This window comes from Adiantum capillus-veneris, chromosome 3 (assembly GCF_014529385.1).
Source record: "Adiantum capillus-veneris isolate H3 chromosome 3, ASM1452938v2, whole genome shotgun sequence".
NCBI lineage: Eukaryota > Viridiplantae > Streptophyta > Polypodiopsida > Polypodiales > Pteridaceae > Adiantum > Adiantum capillus-veneris.
The window spans coordinates 84,322,032-84,339,791 of record NC_140933.1 but is presented as its reverse complement, the minus strand read 5'-3'; the positions used below and the strand labels follow the sequence as shown (position 1 = coordinate 84,339,791).

General features: G+C 42.9%; 1 protein-coding gene across 4 annotated transcripts in view; it reads left to right on the top strand.

Moving 5' to 3' along the window:
* LOC147461221 (uncharacterized) overlaps positions 1–5,323 on the top strand; it is a 124,119-nt gene extending 118,796 nt beyond the window's left edge. For all 4 annotated transcript variants that reach the window (XM_086508824.1, XM_086508825.1, XM_086508822.1 and 1 more), the window contains 2 exons: positions 4,431–4,532; positions 4,931–5,323. In XM_086508824.1, coding sequence (XP_086364950.1) covers positions 4,431–4,532; positions 4,931–5,026 — 198 coding nt within the window. In that variant the 3' untranslated portion in view covers positions 5,027–5,323. The remainder of the gene's footprint in view (positions 1–4,430; positions 4,533–4,930) is intronic.
* Positions 5,324–17,760: the final 12,437 nt, after the last annotated feature.

Genomic DNA, 17,760 nt, shown 5'->3' with positions numbered 1-17,760 from the left:
CAAGACCTCAAAGGATGCTGAGGAGTTTGCAGAGTATGGGAGATACCTGATCAAGATGAGCAAAGCCCATGGATTGGCCATTCTGAATGGCAATCACATATACTCTTCCGATGCCTTAGACGGCGAAAGAAGAGAGCTTTCTTAGCTCAGCTTGAGAGATATATTTATCAGATGCTCTTGAGCTAGAAATCAAGGGAGGCTTGGCGACACTTTATAGAGCACTCACCCTCTTCTTCTACAGAAACATGGACACGATATGCATCTTCTGTTGTATGCATAGTAGTAGAGCAGTTACCATTTCCTGATCCACCGGAGCTGTCAGGTGCAACGGAAGTGTTTATGGATTTTTAGCTCAAATCTAGTACTGCACACAAACACAAGGGACACTTTACTTCACTTGAAGGAACTGGACTGAAAGAGAGAGAGAGAGAGAGAGAGAGAGAGAGAGAGAGAGAGAGAGAGAGAGAGAGAGAGAGAGAGAGAGAGAGAGAGAGACGACACAGGGATGTCGGGTCCCAAACCCTCAAGGGCCCCCTTGTTCTGTTGCCAGAGCAAGTACTTTCTTTATTCTTGCACAATGCTGGTACAATGATGCTAAATGTTGAGCTACTGTTGCTATTGATGCTGGGTACAGTAGGTACTGTGGGCGCTAAGGTATTGAGAGGTTCGACGACGACGAAGGGTACGTTGGGTCTATGTCGACGACGAGGTATTGATGGGTCTATGTCGATGACGATGATGTCAACGACGAGGTATTGATGGGTCTATGTCGATGACGAGGTACTAATGGGTCTATGTCGACGACGATGATGTCGACAACGAGGTTCTTGATGGGTCTATCTTAACAACGATGATGTCGACGACGAGGTTCTTGATGGGTCTATGTCGACAACGATGATGTCGACGACGAGGTTCTTGATGGGTCTATGTCAACGACAACGAGGCTGACGACGACGAGGTATTGATGGGTCTATGTCAGGCGATGATGTCGACGACGAGGTACTGATGGGGGTGGTCTATTTCAACGATGATAATGGCGACGATGCACAAGGGGTGCTAGGTGTTGGGGTATTGTGTCGACGATGGGTCTATGGCTGAATGCTGAAAACCGTTCTGTCGACTTGGCTGCAATGGAATGACCGACTGAGACGAGGGAAGGGCTGATTTGATGGGGTTGCTGCAACGGGAAGCCGGGAAAGGCTGGCTGTCTTGGCTGAAAACACTGATCATCAAGGCTGAAAACGCTGATGGAGAAGAAGGCTGAAAACGCTAGGTGCTGGCCTACGATCCCCAAGTCTGCAGGTTCCTTTGTTGCTGCTACCTCTTCTGTCTTCCACTAGCACCCAAGGGATTTCTTTTATAGGTCCTTCAGCCATTTGCCCTACCTACATTCCAACAAGGGTAAATGAAAAGTCGCTTATTAATAAAATGGCTAAAGAGGCGGTTCACACGCGGTAAAATGCCTATATGCTGAAATGTTGTCCTGAGCAAGAGAGGGTATGCAACTATGACCGGCCTAGACATGCACGTCCTGCTAGAGGCTCACAAAGGTGCCAGGCTCAGTCCTAAGCTAATGACTCATGCTAGACTGCAGAAACATGTCCACGTAGCGCAAGTGAAGTGCGCACGTGACGGGAGCCGTGTCCTCCCTCTTCTACTTCACAGCAGAGATGGTGAGACAAGCCATTGATAGACTGCACACAAGGAGGGCACAAGATCATGATGGTATAGTGGCAGAGCATTTCATACATGCTAGAGATCATATTGATGGTTCGTTTGCCTTCATGTTCAATAGGGCCATGTGTGAGGGGTTTCCTAAGATTTGGAATACGTCTACGATTGTACCGTTAAAGTCTGGACATCGGACTCTACCAACTGCACTGATATGATTGGCCACTCATTGGCCAAGCTATATGCATCTATACTTAAAGATGAGTTGAGCAGATGGCCAGAGAGAGAGGGTGTACGAGCTTCAGGGTAGGCTGGATTCAGGAAGGGATTCTCTTCACTTGCTCATATCTTCACATTTAGAGCGATCATTGAGGAGGGCAGAGCACATGGGAGGAGGATTTATTGTAGCTTTGTGGTTTTTTGCAAAGCCTTTGACACAATCACAAGAGCCAGATCAATGCAGAGACTACATGGTTGGAGTCCCACAGGAGCTTGTATGGCACTCTCTGAGACAGTTATAGAGAGAGTATGGATAGCAGAGGGTCTTTCAAAGCATGTTCGCCCTACTATTGGGCTTAAGCAGGGATGCCCACTTTCTCTAACTTTGTTTGGATTGTTTATTGATGAGATTTCTGACTATATTGAGCAGCATTGGATAGAGAGGCACAATTGTCAGCCGAGAAGATTGTGCTTATTTCAGATTCTCCAAAGGGTATGCAGAGACATCTAGATGTGTTACATGCTTATGCACATGATAGTGGGTTGTCCATCAACCTTGGCTAAACCAAGGTGATGGTATTCAATACTACAGCAATGGGTCAGGAGATCAGCACCTATTTGTACATATGGGCAGGAGATAGTGGAGTATGTAGACTCGTATACATATCTTGGTGTTGTATTCAGTGCACCTACTTTCTCCATGAGAAGTGCTGTAGAGGCGAGATTGACTAGGGGATATGCAACATTAGGACAACTAGAGAGGATATGTTCACAGGTGCAATTTCACGAGCCTAAGCTGTGCTATTTGACAATTTGGTGACTTCCCCCATGCTTAATGGAGTGCAGATATGGGGGCCTAGCCTGGATCAACATACTAGATCAGGGCGCACATATGATGGATGGAGATCCATGGAGAGACCAATTATATCCATGATCTCTAGGCTGATCCGGGCGAAAGCCTCAGTGCCACATGCGATTATCAAAGCTGAGATGAGTGCACCACCGACTGTGGTGGAGGCTCTTGCTAGATCAGTGTCTTTCATTCATAGCACATGGGAGCTTCCACGTGACATATATGCATGACTAGCCCTTGAGTCATCACGACAGTTGGCCAGTGAGGGTGATACTTCATGTTGGTTTGCTGGTTTGCACAGATATCATCTTGGTCTGAGCCACATGGATTTAGTATGGACGGGCTGCCCCCTTTTCAGTAGTACTTGGATGCACCATCCTCACCCTCGCACATTCAGAGAATATCAGGATTATCAGACTTGATCTCTTTCAGCTTGATACTAGGAGGACTTGGCTATCTCCGGCACGTGACATGGGGACGAAGATGGCTTTTTATTGAGACCATCTTCTCTGCACGACAGATGATGGGTTTATTTCCTGTCCCAAGTATGTGGACACTCACCTATCTCATGGCATTAGATGTGTTATTGGTCAGCTATGCATCTCATCTCACCAGTTCGAGATAGAGATTGGCCGATACAGTGGTGTACCCCTAGAGTAGAGATTATGACAGGTTTGCCAGTAGTCTACGGATCTCCAACAAGAAGAGACCTAGGCACCTTTGATCATAGTAGTCCATGATTTGGGACAAGGGGCCAAAGCCCTCTCTGATTAAGCAATGAAAATGACCACGGATCTCGTAGTATGCTGTGCACTGGCAGATATAATGCTTCTCCGTCTCTGGCTCTCTTTACCCTCAGGAGCAAGAGGACCCACACATAGAGGATCCATGCAGAGGCAGATCATTACTTTTTATAGAGGGACTACTTGGGATAGCCCACCACAGTTTACCGAGTTACACCCTCATTGGGGTATCCTTCTTTATCAAGCCATCCAGCTTGGCCGCTCACGACGCCCGAGGATGTGAGGATCTTCACATCATAGATGAGGTCTACATTAGAGGCTACGGAGCATCGTTGAGCCGGCATCGAGCACACCCTCCCTAGAGAGCTGGCTATGGAGGACATTGAGGCCACATACTGCAGATACCCATGAGAGAGTTCATGGGATGATCACCATTGTATACTTTCTCCATTGTACACCTCATTAGCCCTGTAACTCTCTCCATATGTTTTGAGATGATGTATTATGTGATGCTGATGATGATGAGGATGTAGGTTAGGCTTGCATACATACCTACCCACTCTAGGTACCCTCATTTATTTTATGTTCCTTAGACATTGTACTAGAGTCATGACTCACTCGTGGATGTAACCTTTTGGTCTTATAGGTCATTTTGAAGACGTTAATGGAACATTTCATTTCGTTTCGTTTTTCTCCGCCTACAGTGAAAGGCAGTGCCTCCGTCTGTCTCCAAACGCCTTGGTTGTTAAATAGGACACTGGAGTTTATCTTGATCTTAGCAGAGGAAGCCCCAATAGCTGTTGCAGAAAACAAGACAAAAACCCTTTTTTTGTCACCTTAAATGAATGTGGATTTTTAATAGAACTGATGAATATGAACAAGGGTTATCAGTAAATCAGCCTAACTGGAACTGCTTATCATTCTGACTTCATGCTCGCATGCAGGATATGGGAACGCAAACAGGAAGAGCATATGGAGCTGTTGCAAGAGCTGACAAAGATATTTTTATGTTTGGAGGTTTAAATGCTGGAGGTTACATCGATACGGTGAGCTAGTAAACATATTTCTATTTCAATTTGTAAGTATAATCATGGATATGATCGACTACCCAGTAGTCACACCTGCTACAAGAAAGAAAGATCTTTTTACGTCTATTAGAGGCTGAAGTCGGCCTACGAGATAAATCAAATATACATGTGTGTCCCCTCCATCTGTTGGGAAAGGACAGAAGTACAAAATAACAAAATGTGTCTTGTGATGGGGGGGAGGGAGTGAGTCATGGGAGGCTAGGATACAAGATACATGGTATATTGGGGGGGGGTTGCGGCGGGGGGGGGGGGGGGGGGGGGGGGGGGGGGGGGGGGTTTGGTTTGGAGCTCTATCTAGCTGGATAGCCTTTTCACTTGACAAGATGCTCGGATAATTAAAGTTTGTTTTAAAACAGGTGGAATGTTACAGAGAAGGCTCAGACAGCTGGTGGATTGCCGATGACATTGCATTGGGAAGACGATGTTTTCTTGCATGTGCTGTGTTAGAGTGATAGCCAAGGAACAACCGACTTCTTGGTGAAGCAGATAGTGGTGGTTCACCACCTTGTAGCTTGTGCCAACCCATAAACTTGGATACATGATGTCATTTTCGGATCAAGTGCTGGCCTATGATGATGTGGATCCTCACTATGAAGAGTTGACATTGTGGCGGCCAAAGTCACATGGAAAGCATTTACTCGGGGATCCTGCTCTACCCCACCCCATCATACATACTACACCCACGAATTGTCATCTAAAAGGCCCCATTGTAAATCATTGATTTCATTAGCCTTTATGGCTTGACTCTCTCTCTCTCTCTCTCTCTCTCTCTCTCTCTCTCTCTCTCTCTGATGATAGGTCATAACAGGTCTTGAGTTCAACTCCTCGTCGGCTAGATCTTTACGGTCTCTTGGGATAGTTTCCTACGATGTTAAAACTCTCTTCTCGGGTGTGTGTGTGTGTGTGTGTGTGTGTGCACGCACTAATAAAAAGAGGAAAATGGTATAACATTTCTATCACCCAAGTGGTAGATTGGTTATGCCATTTCCCTCTTGAATAACAGGTCTCAAGTGCAACTCCTCGTCGGCTAGATCTTTAAGGTCTCTTAGGATAGTTTCCTACGACGTGAAGACTCTTCTTCTTCTTCTTCTTCTTCTCTCTCTCTCTCTCTCTCTCTCTCTCTCACACACACACACACACACACACACACACACACACACACACACACACACACACACACACACACACACACAAGAGACTCAATAATTGTGGGTCTAGAATAATCAAAGCCTACAACATGCCAAAGTGTCGGACAACACAATGTTGTAGTAAATTGGTAAGAAACAAATGAGTATCAAATTATCTGTACAAGCCCAGAATTGGAGAAATTGGAAAATTGCAGATGTGAGATGAATCCACTTCATAGTTGCCTAAAACCTTAATCACATGGATGTATGGTTCTTCAAGTGACACAAGACCAAACATGGCAAATCACAAGACCTTTCATCCAAATTGTTGTGTGGAGAGTGATGTCGGTAGACACTTGTAAAACAGGCTTGCTAAACGGTGGTATCCGTTGCCCATTTTAAGTATGGATAATGGGTAGACCTCACTAAATAGTATTTGCAATATAAAACACATCCTTTATTACCAAAAAGTAGAAGGGGTTATGGAAAGTTGTGTATCGTAATGACATCTCGGTAGTGTAGTGGTGGAGAAATGTAAGGAATCTATCTTAAAAACAGTAGGATGGGCAAGATGTATAAACATAATTATATTGCAATCTAAATTTGCAAAATATAAGCAATCTCGTCAAATAAGAGATTGTGGGGAGATAATAATAGGGGGGGGAGAGAGAGAGAGAGAGCAACCTTTTGACTTACATATCACAATGAAGATTGAGGATTATACAAGTGGAGGCTCTTCAATGGATGAGTATTCAAGGATGGTGCAAGTTGAGAGGGAGCTTGACAAGGAGTTGGCGGATTGAATGTGGTTGTAGTACCATTTGGGAGCTACAAGAACCTTGTAGGTATTAAAGTCAATATCAAGAAGACATCACAAAAGAGACGCGAAGAGGTTTGGTGGTAGTGGTACTACTTTTAAGGGGAAAGTTGCAAGTCACATAGGTGGTCTTTAGAATTGATGAGGTGCTTGATGCATAGGTGGCAATTATTGTACTAGAGGAAGAGAATAGAAAGGAGGAAGCTCCTTCCATGACAAATTATGTAGAGATGGGAGGGAATACAAGTAAGGACTTTTAAATTGTATGGTACTTGGAGAAGGGAGAGTATATAGAGATACTAGTAGAATATTTGCTAAGTGCACTTACTTTCACCTTAGCTTGTGACTGATTTGTGAAGAACAAATGTATCTTTATTTCATTCTTGAGGTTGAGTCTATCTAACCAGCTACCTATCTACATGCAATATGGAAAGACTTTATTTTTGCCTTTATTATAGCTTGTGCATCCTTTGCAGAGATCACATTCTATCTTTTGCTTTTGAAGGCCAATATAAACACAATGTGACACTACTCTCACTATACTTGTTGTACGTACACGTATCAAATCACCCCAAGTAGCCACCAAAAACTTACAATATCAAAAAGAAAGTATGTACCCCTTGTAAGTATTTGTATTAAAAATGCACATTTGTAAGGTCCCTATTATGAGGAGATGTCATCGTGCGTGAAGAAAAATCACTCGTCGAAAATCAAAATTTTCACGGAGAGTTTCAAACAAAGTTGGGCTTCAAAACTGCAAAAAGTGGTCTCACTTTCTACCACGGAAGCAGAGTATGTAGCAATGACGGAGGCAAGCAAAGAAATTATGTGGCTTCATAGATTCTTAGAAGTGCTTGGATTCAAACAAAACAATTGTGTTTTGTACAGTGGTAGCCAAAGCGTTATCCATCTTGCAAAGAACTCAGCCTTTTATTCAAGGACAAAGCACATTGAGGTGAGATATTACTTCATACGCACTCTTTTGGAAGAGGGACAATTAAAGCTAGGAAAGGTGCATACAAGTAAAAATTATGCAGACATGTTTACAAAAGTGATCAATAAGGAGAAGTTGAGCTTTTGCTCATCTTCAATTGACATTCAAGGATAATAAGCCAGGATGGAAAGCAATCACAGGTTTGGTTTGGAGATCAGTCTCCAAGTGGAAGATTGTTAAGTATGGAGCCTGATTTACCCCTTGTAATTTTCTATATTGAAAACGCACATTTGTAAGGTCCCCATTATGAGGAGAAGCCATTGTGCGTGAAGAGAAATCACTCGTCGGAAACCAAAATTTTTCGCTGAAATATTATGGCCGGACGACAGTTGGAAAGTGGTTAAAAAATGACCGATCGGTTGGCCGGTTGGCTAGTGGCCAGTAGTCAATGGCCGGTGGTCGGTGGTCGAAAGTCAATGGTCGGTGGTGTTGGGGTATAAAGCCCAATGTGGTCGCCCAGGTAAGTGGGCGGGCCGCCAGGTATGTACACATATTCTTTTGTAAAAACCTAATAAGAACTCACTATGCTCTACACATTACAGTAGAGCGAGTTCACCATATCGTCGTGCTCTTCTTCTCGCACTCTCTCTCGCGTCGCACTTCCGCTCGTACTCCTTCAACTAGTATCAGAGCTCAGATCGAAGCTCGGGGCAGCACTGCAGGAGGCTAGAGTCACCAGCTCAGATTGGAGTGAAATTCGACAGGCAAAGACACGGCCCCAAATCTTGTGGGACAGCCCAATGGGCTAGGTGTGCTTAGAATTTCATTCTGAGGTCATCTCGGTCACCGTTCGGCTTCGACAAAGTTCTGCGTAGGCCATTTTCAACTACATGGTCTCAGCGGGTGCAGATCCGACTCTGCAAATTTGGGTTTTTCGGCCTACGACTGCAGGTGCTGAGGTTATCGACACTCCCAGAGTGTTGATTTGTGGCTGTCTACACATCGAAGGACGGCTCACAGTTCTTGGAGGCGTGTCACATACGACACGGGCGCATCTACACACAGACTGTAGGCGACATCCACTAGTTCATCAGGTAGCTTGTGTTTGCTGCTTGATATTTCAGATTTCATCCTGACATTGCAAGTACTTCCACATGGGATGTATTGTCAGAGATGATGTATGTCTGTTGAGGGTTTGCTGACTGTGAGTCACGCAGCAAACAACCGCCGCAGCGGTTACAGCATACAGTGGGAAATTTGTGGATGTATGACTTTGTGGGAAGTCTATGTACTCTCAGATTTACTGCAGCCTTTGTTGAGGGTCGAGTGAGGTTTTATTGAGCTGGGGGATTCTCGAATGTTGAGATCCTTTTGGTGATACAGGTCTTGGAGCGATCCCTCGAGCACCCTTAGATAGGCAGCTAGGATGTATTGACTGTGAGTTAGACAGTTGGGATTGCATCTTTGCTTTACTACCGTTGAGGCATTGTCGCAGTCTATGCTTACAAGACAGTGACAGGACAGTCAGAGACAGTACAGGTGCAGGACAAGTTTATCCACAGCTTACAGTGTTAGAGAGAGTGGTTTTTTGAGCTGTTTTTTAGTCTGTTTTTAGTACACCAGAGCCATTTTACAAAGGAGACTCTGCCAAAATTTCTGCAGAATCTGAAGCTTTCTTGGTTCATTTGACAGGTTGATATTGGTTCAGAGGTCAGTTTACAGGGGAAACTCTGCCGAATTTCTCCCAGGAAAGTAAACTACTGTGAAGCGTAGCTATGGCTGGATCACAGGACACTGCTCTTTACAATATAAAGAAGCTGGATGGAACCAATTTCCCATTGTGGAAGAAGCAGATTTGGCACGTGTTGATACAAAATAAGCAGATAAAACCTATAAAGCTCAAGGGGATAAAACCAGAAGATATGGACGAAGATGAATGGAGCGAAATGGATGAATTGGCACTTTCTACCATTATGATGACTTTGGCAGAAAGCGTTTACTTCAATGTAGCAAACGAGATGTCGGCGTATAAAGCATGGTTAAAGCTGAGTGATCTTTATGAGAAGCAGAGTGCAGCTTCACAGGTATACTGGCTTAAGAAGCTTGTTGACTTGAAGATGAAAGAAGGGACACCTATGTCCAATCATCTGAATGAATTCAACACAATCTATAGTCACTTGTCAGCTCAAGGTGTCAAGTTTGATGAACCTGTTAGAGCTATGTTCCTGTTGATCACATTGCCGGAAAGTTGGGACACTTTTCGCACAGCTTTGAGTAATTCTACACCTCCAGATGGTTTGAACATAGCAAGTGTAGAAGGAAGTCTGCTTACTGAAGAAACCAATAGAAAGACAATGGACAAAGGCAAAGGAACAGCCTTAGTTGTCAGGGGAAGGACCAAAGAAAAGTACAAAGGTGGAAAGAGGAATCAGTCTCGTAGCAAGTCCCGCAGTGCTAAAGGCAAGAGTGACATAGAATGCTACCATTGTGGCAAGAAGGGTCACATGAAAAGAGACTGCAGAGAATGGAAAGCAGAAAAAGGCAAAGAGAAAGCTGAAGACCATGGTGAGAAGAACAAGTCCTCAGTGAAGATTCAAGAAATAAATGTGACAAACAATGTTGCAGAGGATGACAGTCTAGTGTCAGGAGACATCTACTTCTTGAAGAATACAATGGACTCAGCTCTTCTTATAGCATCTGATGGAAATGCACTAAGTGACTGGATTATAGACTCAGGGACATCACTTCATGTGTCTCCAAACAAGGAGTGGTTTACCTCTTATGTGACCACTAAAGATCATGTTCGGCTAGGCAATGGGCAGACATGTGAGATCTTAGGTGTTGGAGATGTTCAATTGAAGTTTCAGAATGGCTCTTCTTTCACGCTGAAGAATGTGAGACATGTTCCCGCAATTACAAAGAGCTTGATCAGCACAGGTTTACTTAATGATGCTGGCTACGTCACCACTTTTGGACAGAACATGTGGAAGATATCCAAGGGTTCTATGACAGTAGCACATGGAGTAAAGTCTGGAGGACTTTACATGATTTATGTATCAAATGTCTCTAAAAATGTAATCAATGTAACCGAGCAGCCGAACATTTCTTTGTGGCATAGCCGGTTAGGACATATGTCCAAGAAGGGAATGGAAATCTTGTCTCGTTCTGGTTATTTGCCTGGATTTTCATTTAATGATTTTGAATTCTGTGAACATTGTCTGTATGGTAAGCAAACACAACAGCCACATAAGCATAGAAGCAATAGAAGAGATACACAGTTGGCACTTGTTCATAGTGATTTGTGTGGACCTATGCCTAACCTATCTCTAGGGGAAGCTTCTCACTTTATGACATTTATAGATGATTACTCGAGGAAAGTATGGGTTTACTTTCTCAAGCACAAGGATGAAGCGTTTAGTGTTTTCAAAACGTTTGTGACACTTGTGGAGAATCAGAGTGGCAAGAAGCTTAAATGCTTACGCACTGACAATGGTGGAGAGTATGTTTCAAAGGCCTTTCAGGACTTTTGTGAGTCAAAAGGTATAAAACGTGAACTTGCTGCTCCTTACAATCCTCCTCAAAATGGTGTTGCTGAGAGGATGAATAGGACCATACAAGAGAAGGTCAGAAGTATGTTGTCTAATGCACAGCTACCAAATGGGTTTTGGGCTGAAGCTGTATCAACAGTTGTCCATCTTGTAAATAGATCTCCTAGCAAGGTTTTGTAGAAGGATTCAGTGCCAGAGATGGTATGGTCAGGCAAAATGCCCTCATACAAGCATCTCTGAGTCTTTGGCTCTGAGGCATATACTCACGTTCCAAAGGAATTTAGGAACAAACTTGAGCCAAAGAGTAGAAAGTGCATCTTTCTAGGCTATGGTAATTCTGGTGAGATGGGGTACAGACTTTGGGATCCCGAATCCAGAAAGGTTGTCCGCAGCAATGATGTTCACTTTAATGAATCCAAATATCATTCTAAACCAGAGAGGGTTGAGGAGATTAGAAGAGTTGTCTTCCAAGAAGATGGACCTGCACGTGCAAGACAAAATGTCAGGGCTCAAGAGGAGCAAGGACAGGATAGAGTGGAACCACAGGTTGTGGCTGAGCCTAAGCCACCTATTGTGCGTAGATCTGGACGTGTCACACGACCTCCTGATAGGTTTGTTCCATCTATGAACTATGTCATGTTGACTGATTGCAATGAGCCTTCATGTTACAAGGAAGCAGTGCAAATGAAGGACTCCGGGAATTGGCAATTGGCCATGTAGTCAGAGATGACAGCTCTGCATAAAAACAAGACATGGAAGCTAGTTAAATTACCACAGGGCAAAAAGGCTCTACCTTGTAAATGGGTTTACAGGTATAAGATCACCGCTCATGATAGTCATCCAAAGTACAAAGCAAGGCTTGTTGCCAAGGGCTTTAAGCAAGAACAAGGCATTGACTTTGATGAAGTCTTCTCTCCGGTGGTCAAGATGACTACATTGAGATGCTTTCTTGCATTGGTTGCCATATTAGATTTAGTGTTGCACCAAATGGATGTCAAGACAGCGTTCTTGCATGGTGATTTAGATGTGGAAATTTACATGCAGCAGCCAGAAGGGTTTGTTGAGAAAGGCAAGGAAGATTGGGTATGCCAGTTGTTAAAGAGTCTTTATGGTTTAAAACAATCACCGAGGGCATGGTACCATAAATTCCACAAGTTTATGCTTTCTCAAGGCTACAAACGTAGTGAGTTCGATCACTGTCTATATACAAAGAAGGCTAAGGATGGTAGTTGGTTGATCCTTATTTTGTATGTGGATGACATGTTGATTGCTGGCAAGCACTTGGAAGAAATTTCAGCTTTGAAGTCAAAGATGGCAAAATCATTTGACATAAAAGACATGGGTGAGGCAAGTCATATACTTGGTATGCGCATTGAGAGAGACAGATCAAAGAAGTTGATTTGGTTATCTCAAACAGAATATATTGACAAGGTTTTGCAACGTTTCAATATGGAGAAGGGAAAGGCACTGAGTGTTCCATTGCCACCATATGTGAAACTTAGCAAACAAGATTGTCCTGTGTCTGAGGAAGAACAGGCTGAAATGGATAAGATTCCATATGCGTCTGCAGTGGGTAGTTTGATGTATGCAATGATTGCTACTCGCCCAGACATTGCATTTGCAGTGGGAGTAGTAAGTCGATACATGTCAAACCCAGGCAAGAAACATTGGGAGGCAGTGAAAGGAATATTAAGATACCTGAAAGCTACAAAGAGTATGCGTATATGCTATGGGAGTCACGAGCTAAGTGTAAAGGGTTTTACAGACTCAGATTATGCAGGTGACTTAGACAACCGAAGGGCTACGTCAGGGTATGTCTTTACATTGGCTGGTGGAGCAGTATCATCGCGTTCTAGATTACAAGATTGTGTTACTCAGTCTACTACAGAGGCTGAATATGTTGCAGCATCAGAGGCATGCAAAGAATCAATTTGGCTTAATCGACTAGTAACAGATTTGGGAATCAAAGAAGAGATGCCTGTGTTATATTGTGATAGTCAAAGTGCTATACAATTGGCTCGCAATCCAGTTTATCACTCAAAGACAAAGCATGTGGATGTGAAGTATCATTTCATCAGGGAAATGCTCGAGGATAAGCAACTTCAGCTTGTCAAAGTTCACACCACAGAAAATCCTGTTGATCTACTTACAAAAGGACTTCCCTCAGAGAGCTTTGCGCATTTTCGCAAGCAGTTAGGTGTAGGGTAGTACATCACTTCTCTACATCTCTTGTATATTAGCTTGTATAGTAGCTTCTCTCACACTTAAAGTACCACATTGGACTTTAAGTGGGAGGTTGTTGGGGTATAAAGCCCAATGTGGTCGCCCAGGTAAGTGGGCGGGCCGCCAGGTATGTACACATATTCTTTTGTAAAAACCTAATAAGAACTCACTATGCTCTACACATTACAGTAGAGCGAGTTCACCATATCGTCGTGCTCTTCTTCTCGCACTCTCTCTCGCGTCGCACTTCCACTCGTACTCCTTCAGGTGGCCGGTGGCCGAATTCAAAAGCGGACTTGTCTTCTCAAGGACGGCCACACATGGGCAGATTGGAGGGTTCGATTTGGACTTATCTACACAAAGGAAGCTACACATGGCTGTCTCTCATGAGAAAGGGCAGCTCTTTTGGCCTATAAAAGAAGGCCATTTCTACACACATTTCACAGTGTGAAGTTGATGCAACAAGGTGGGTGTGAAGTGGTGAGAGTGAAGCAAAGCGAGAGCTCTATTAAGGTTATAATCTCTTTGTAATCTACTTCTTGTTTGAAGTACTAAAGCCATTAAGTTGTTGCTTTCACGTGGATGTAGCCCACATTGGGTAAACCACGTATATCGTGATACTCTCTCTCTCTCTCTCTCTCTCTCTCTCTCTCTCTCTCTCTCTCTACTCAATTATCGACTTAGCTACGTCATATTTCCTAACAACTGATATCAGATCAAAGTTTGCTCGTAGCTAAATGTCAAGGAAAGGATTCCTTGAATTGAGTGGGAGTAATGGCGGAGGAAGGGAAGCTCAAGATTGAGAAGTTCAACGATAAAAACTATCAACATTGGAAGATGCAGATTGAAGACTATCTCTACCAGAAGGGCCTTTATTTGCCACTAAGCGTTTTTGCAAAGAAGCCCGCAACATGGCAGATGAAGCATGGATTGTCCTTAACCGAAAGGCACTTGGAACAATCCGGTTAAGCTTTGGCGTCAACGATGGCCTTCAACGTTTTCGAGATGAAGACCACAGAGGGCTTGATGAAGTCACTTGATGACTTCTATGAGAAACCATCGGAATCCAATAAGGTATTTCTCATGAAGCGCTTGTTCAATCTAAAGATGGCAAAGATTGGTTCTGTTGCAGAACACCTAAATGACTTTAACACCAACATAAGTTAATTTCGATCGGTGAAAATAAATTTCGATGACGAAGTGCGAGCTCTTCTTATACTATCGTCTCTACCGGATAGTTGGGACAGCCTTGTGATGGCTGTAAATAATTCTATTTCTGACACAAATACTCTTAAGTTTGATGATGTTCTGGGTGTTCTCTTAAGCGAGAAAATACGAAGGAGAAGCACATGAGCATCATCAAGTGTTGCACTGTCAGTGGAAACAAGAGGAAGGCCTAAAGAGAGGTTCAAAAACCAAAAGGGTCGTAACTGCTCAAGGCAGAGCAAGTCACGCACAAAGTTAGTTTTTGAATGTTGAAACTACGGCAAGAAGGGCCACGTCAAGAAGAAGTCGGAGTCTCAAGACAACAAGCCAACATTGGAGGCTAATGTGGCAGGTAAAGTGAAGCAAGATGTTATAATTCTCTCATTAGACAATGTGTCTAATTCTTGGATAGTAGATTTCGAAGCTTCATTCCATGCGACACCACACAAGAAACATTTCTAAGATTACACAAAAGGTAATTTTGGGTATGTATACTCGGGAGATGATGAAGCTTGTAAAATTGTCGGCAAAGGTACATTTATCTGTCAAAACTGCTAACGAAAAATGAATGGAAGCTTAAAGATGTTAAGCATGTTCCTTCTCTTTGCAAAAATTTAATCTCTACAGGACAATTGGACAATGAAGGTCACAACATTGCATTCGGAAGCAAACGGTGGAAGATCTCAAAGGGATCTTTGGTGGTTGCTAAGGGAGAAAAGATCGATACACTTTACTTGTGTATTGTTAGCATGCAATCTTCAACTTGTGCAATAGCTACAGAAGTCGACAGTGCGGTATGGCACTATCTGCTTGGGCATATGAATGTCAAAGGAGTGAAAAATCTTCAAACAAAGAAGCTTCTACCAGGTTTGAAAGAAGTGGACTTAAGAGTTCTGTGAAGATTGTGTTTATGGTAAACAAAAGAGGGTAAAATTTCCAAAATCAAGAAATGAAAGAAAAAATAAAAAACTTGAGTTGGTTCATTCTGATGTTTGGGGTCTTGCAAGTACACATCACTTGGTGGCTCATTGTACTATGTAACATTCATAGACGATGCGATTAGGAAAACATGGGTTTATGTAATGAAGAATAAATCCGATGTGTTTTCCATATTTCAAAGGTGGAAAGCCTTTATGGAGAATGAAACAGGTACTAAGGTTAAATGCCTCAAATCCACAATGGAGGCCAATATTGCAGTCAAGCTTTTGAAAGGATTTGTACTAGTAATGACATTTCGAGGCAAAAGAAATCCCAAGGACACCTCAACAAAATGGGATTTCAGAAAGAATGAATAGGACAATCATAGAGCGAGCACGAAGCATGTGGCTATATGCAGGCATACCGCTTGGGCTTTGGGCGGAAGCTGTAAGTACGTCTATGTACTTAATCAACCGGTCACCCTTAACGGCATTGGATGGGGGAGTTTCAAAAGAGGCATAGACAGGTAAACCAGTGAACTATTCATTTCTCAAAGTTTTTGGGTACAAGGCTTTCATGCACATAAATAGGAGCTTAAGGTCAAAGCTAAATGCAAATTCCAAAAAGTGTTTCTTCATTGGCTATGGAGAAGGTGACTTTGGGTATTGCCTATGGAATCCTGAAGATGGTAAAATCTTTAGGAGTAGGGATGTAATTTTTAACGAACAAAATATGTACAAAGATTGCTTGGAAAGAAAATAAACAAAAGAAACAGGTGAAGAGTACATGGAGCTTAAGGACGGTGAAGACTCAAGGAGTGCAAACGGTGACAACGTGCAACAACATCAACCAAATGAGGAGCCTCAACCTATTCCCCGAAGATCCACAAAAGCAAGTAGGCCTCCAGAAAGGTTTGTTTCTTCCTTCAACCATCTCTTCATCTCAGATTCTGGAGAGCCGGAATCATACGAGGAAGCTATGCAACACGAATCCAAAAAAGAATGGATAAAGAGCATGCAAGTGGAGATGGATTCATTACATCGCAACCAAACATGGGAGTTGGTTGAGTTGCCTAAAGGTATGCGGGCACTTCGGAACAAATGGATGTATAAGCTGAAGGAAGAAGAAGGTGGGAAGAAAAGGTACAAGTCTAGGCTTGTGGTAAAAGGGTTTTCTCAAAAGAAAGGTCTTGTAATATTTCCTCCTCTTGTAAAAACAAACTCAATTAAGATTGTCTTAAGCCTTGTGGCTGCTCATGATCTAAATCTTGATCAAATGGATATAAATACGGTATTCCCTCACGGTGACTTAGAGGAGGAAGTTCACATGCTTCAACCAAAGGGCTATGAAGTAAAAGGTAAGGAGAAAATGGTTTGCAGATTAAAGAAGAGCTTGTATGGTCTAAAGCAAGCATAAAGACAATGGTACTTGAAGTTCGATCGATGGATGTTGGATCATGGATTCACAAGATGTAACTCGGATCAGTACGTCTACACAAAGAATTTGAGAGATGGGAAGTTTATCATCTTAATGTTGTATGTTGATGACATGCTGATTGCAAGTGCTAACATGCAGGACATCAAAGACCTAAAAGAGGAGCTGTCTAAATCTTTTTTAATGAAAGATTTAGGTGCTGCAAAGAGGATACTTGGTATAAAGATATCAAGGGAAAGGACGAAGAAGACAATAAAGTTATCTCAAGAGAATTACATCGAGAAGTTACTAGAAAGGTTTGCAATGCAAAATACAAAAACGATTTCTACACCTTTGGCTGGTCACTTTAAACTAAACAAGGATATGTGTCCAAAGACACAAGAGGAGATAGCCTATATGTCTAAAGTTCCATATACTGCAGCGGTAGGTTCTCTTATGTATGCTATGGTCTGGACAAGACCAGACATTTCACATGTAGTGGGAGTTGTAAGTAGGTTCATGGACAACCCAGGTAAAGAGCACTGGCAAGCTGTGAAAGTGGATACTTAGGTATCTAAAAGGTATAAAAACAAATTCTTAGTATTTTGGAGGAACTGATATTTTTCTTCAAGGGTATGCTGATGCAGATATGGCAAGTGACAAAGGTACTCGAAGGAGCACTACTGGCTATGTCTTGACGGTTGGAGGCACAGTAGTAAGTTAGGCTTCAAAGCTGTAGAAAGTGGTCTCACTTTATACCACGGAAGCAGAGTATGTAGCAATCACGGAGGCAAGCAAAGAAATTCTGTGGCTTCACAGATTCTTAGAAAAGCTTGGATTCAAACAAGACAATTGTGTCTTGTACAGTGATAGCCAAAGCGCTATCCATCTTGTGAAGAGCTCAGCCTATCATTCAAGGACAAAGCACATTGAGGTGAGATATCACTTCATACGCACTCTTTTGGAAGAGGGACAATTAAAGGTAGGAAAGGTGCATACA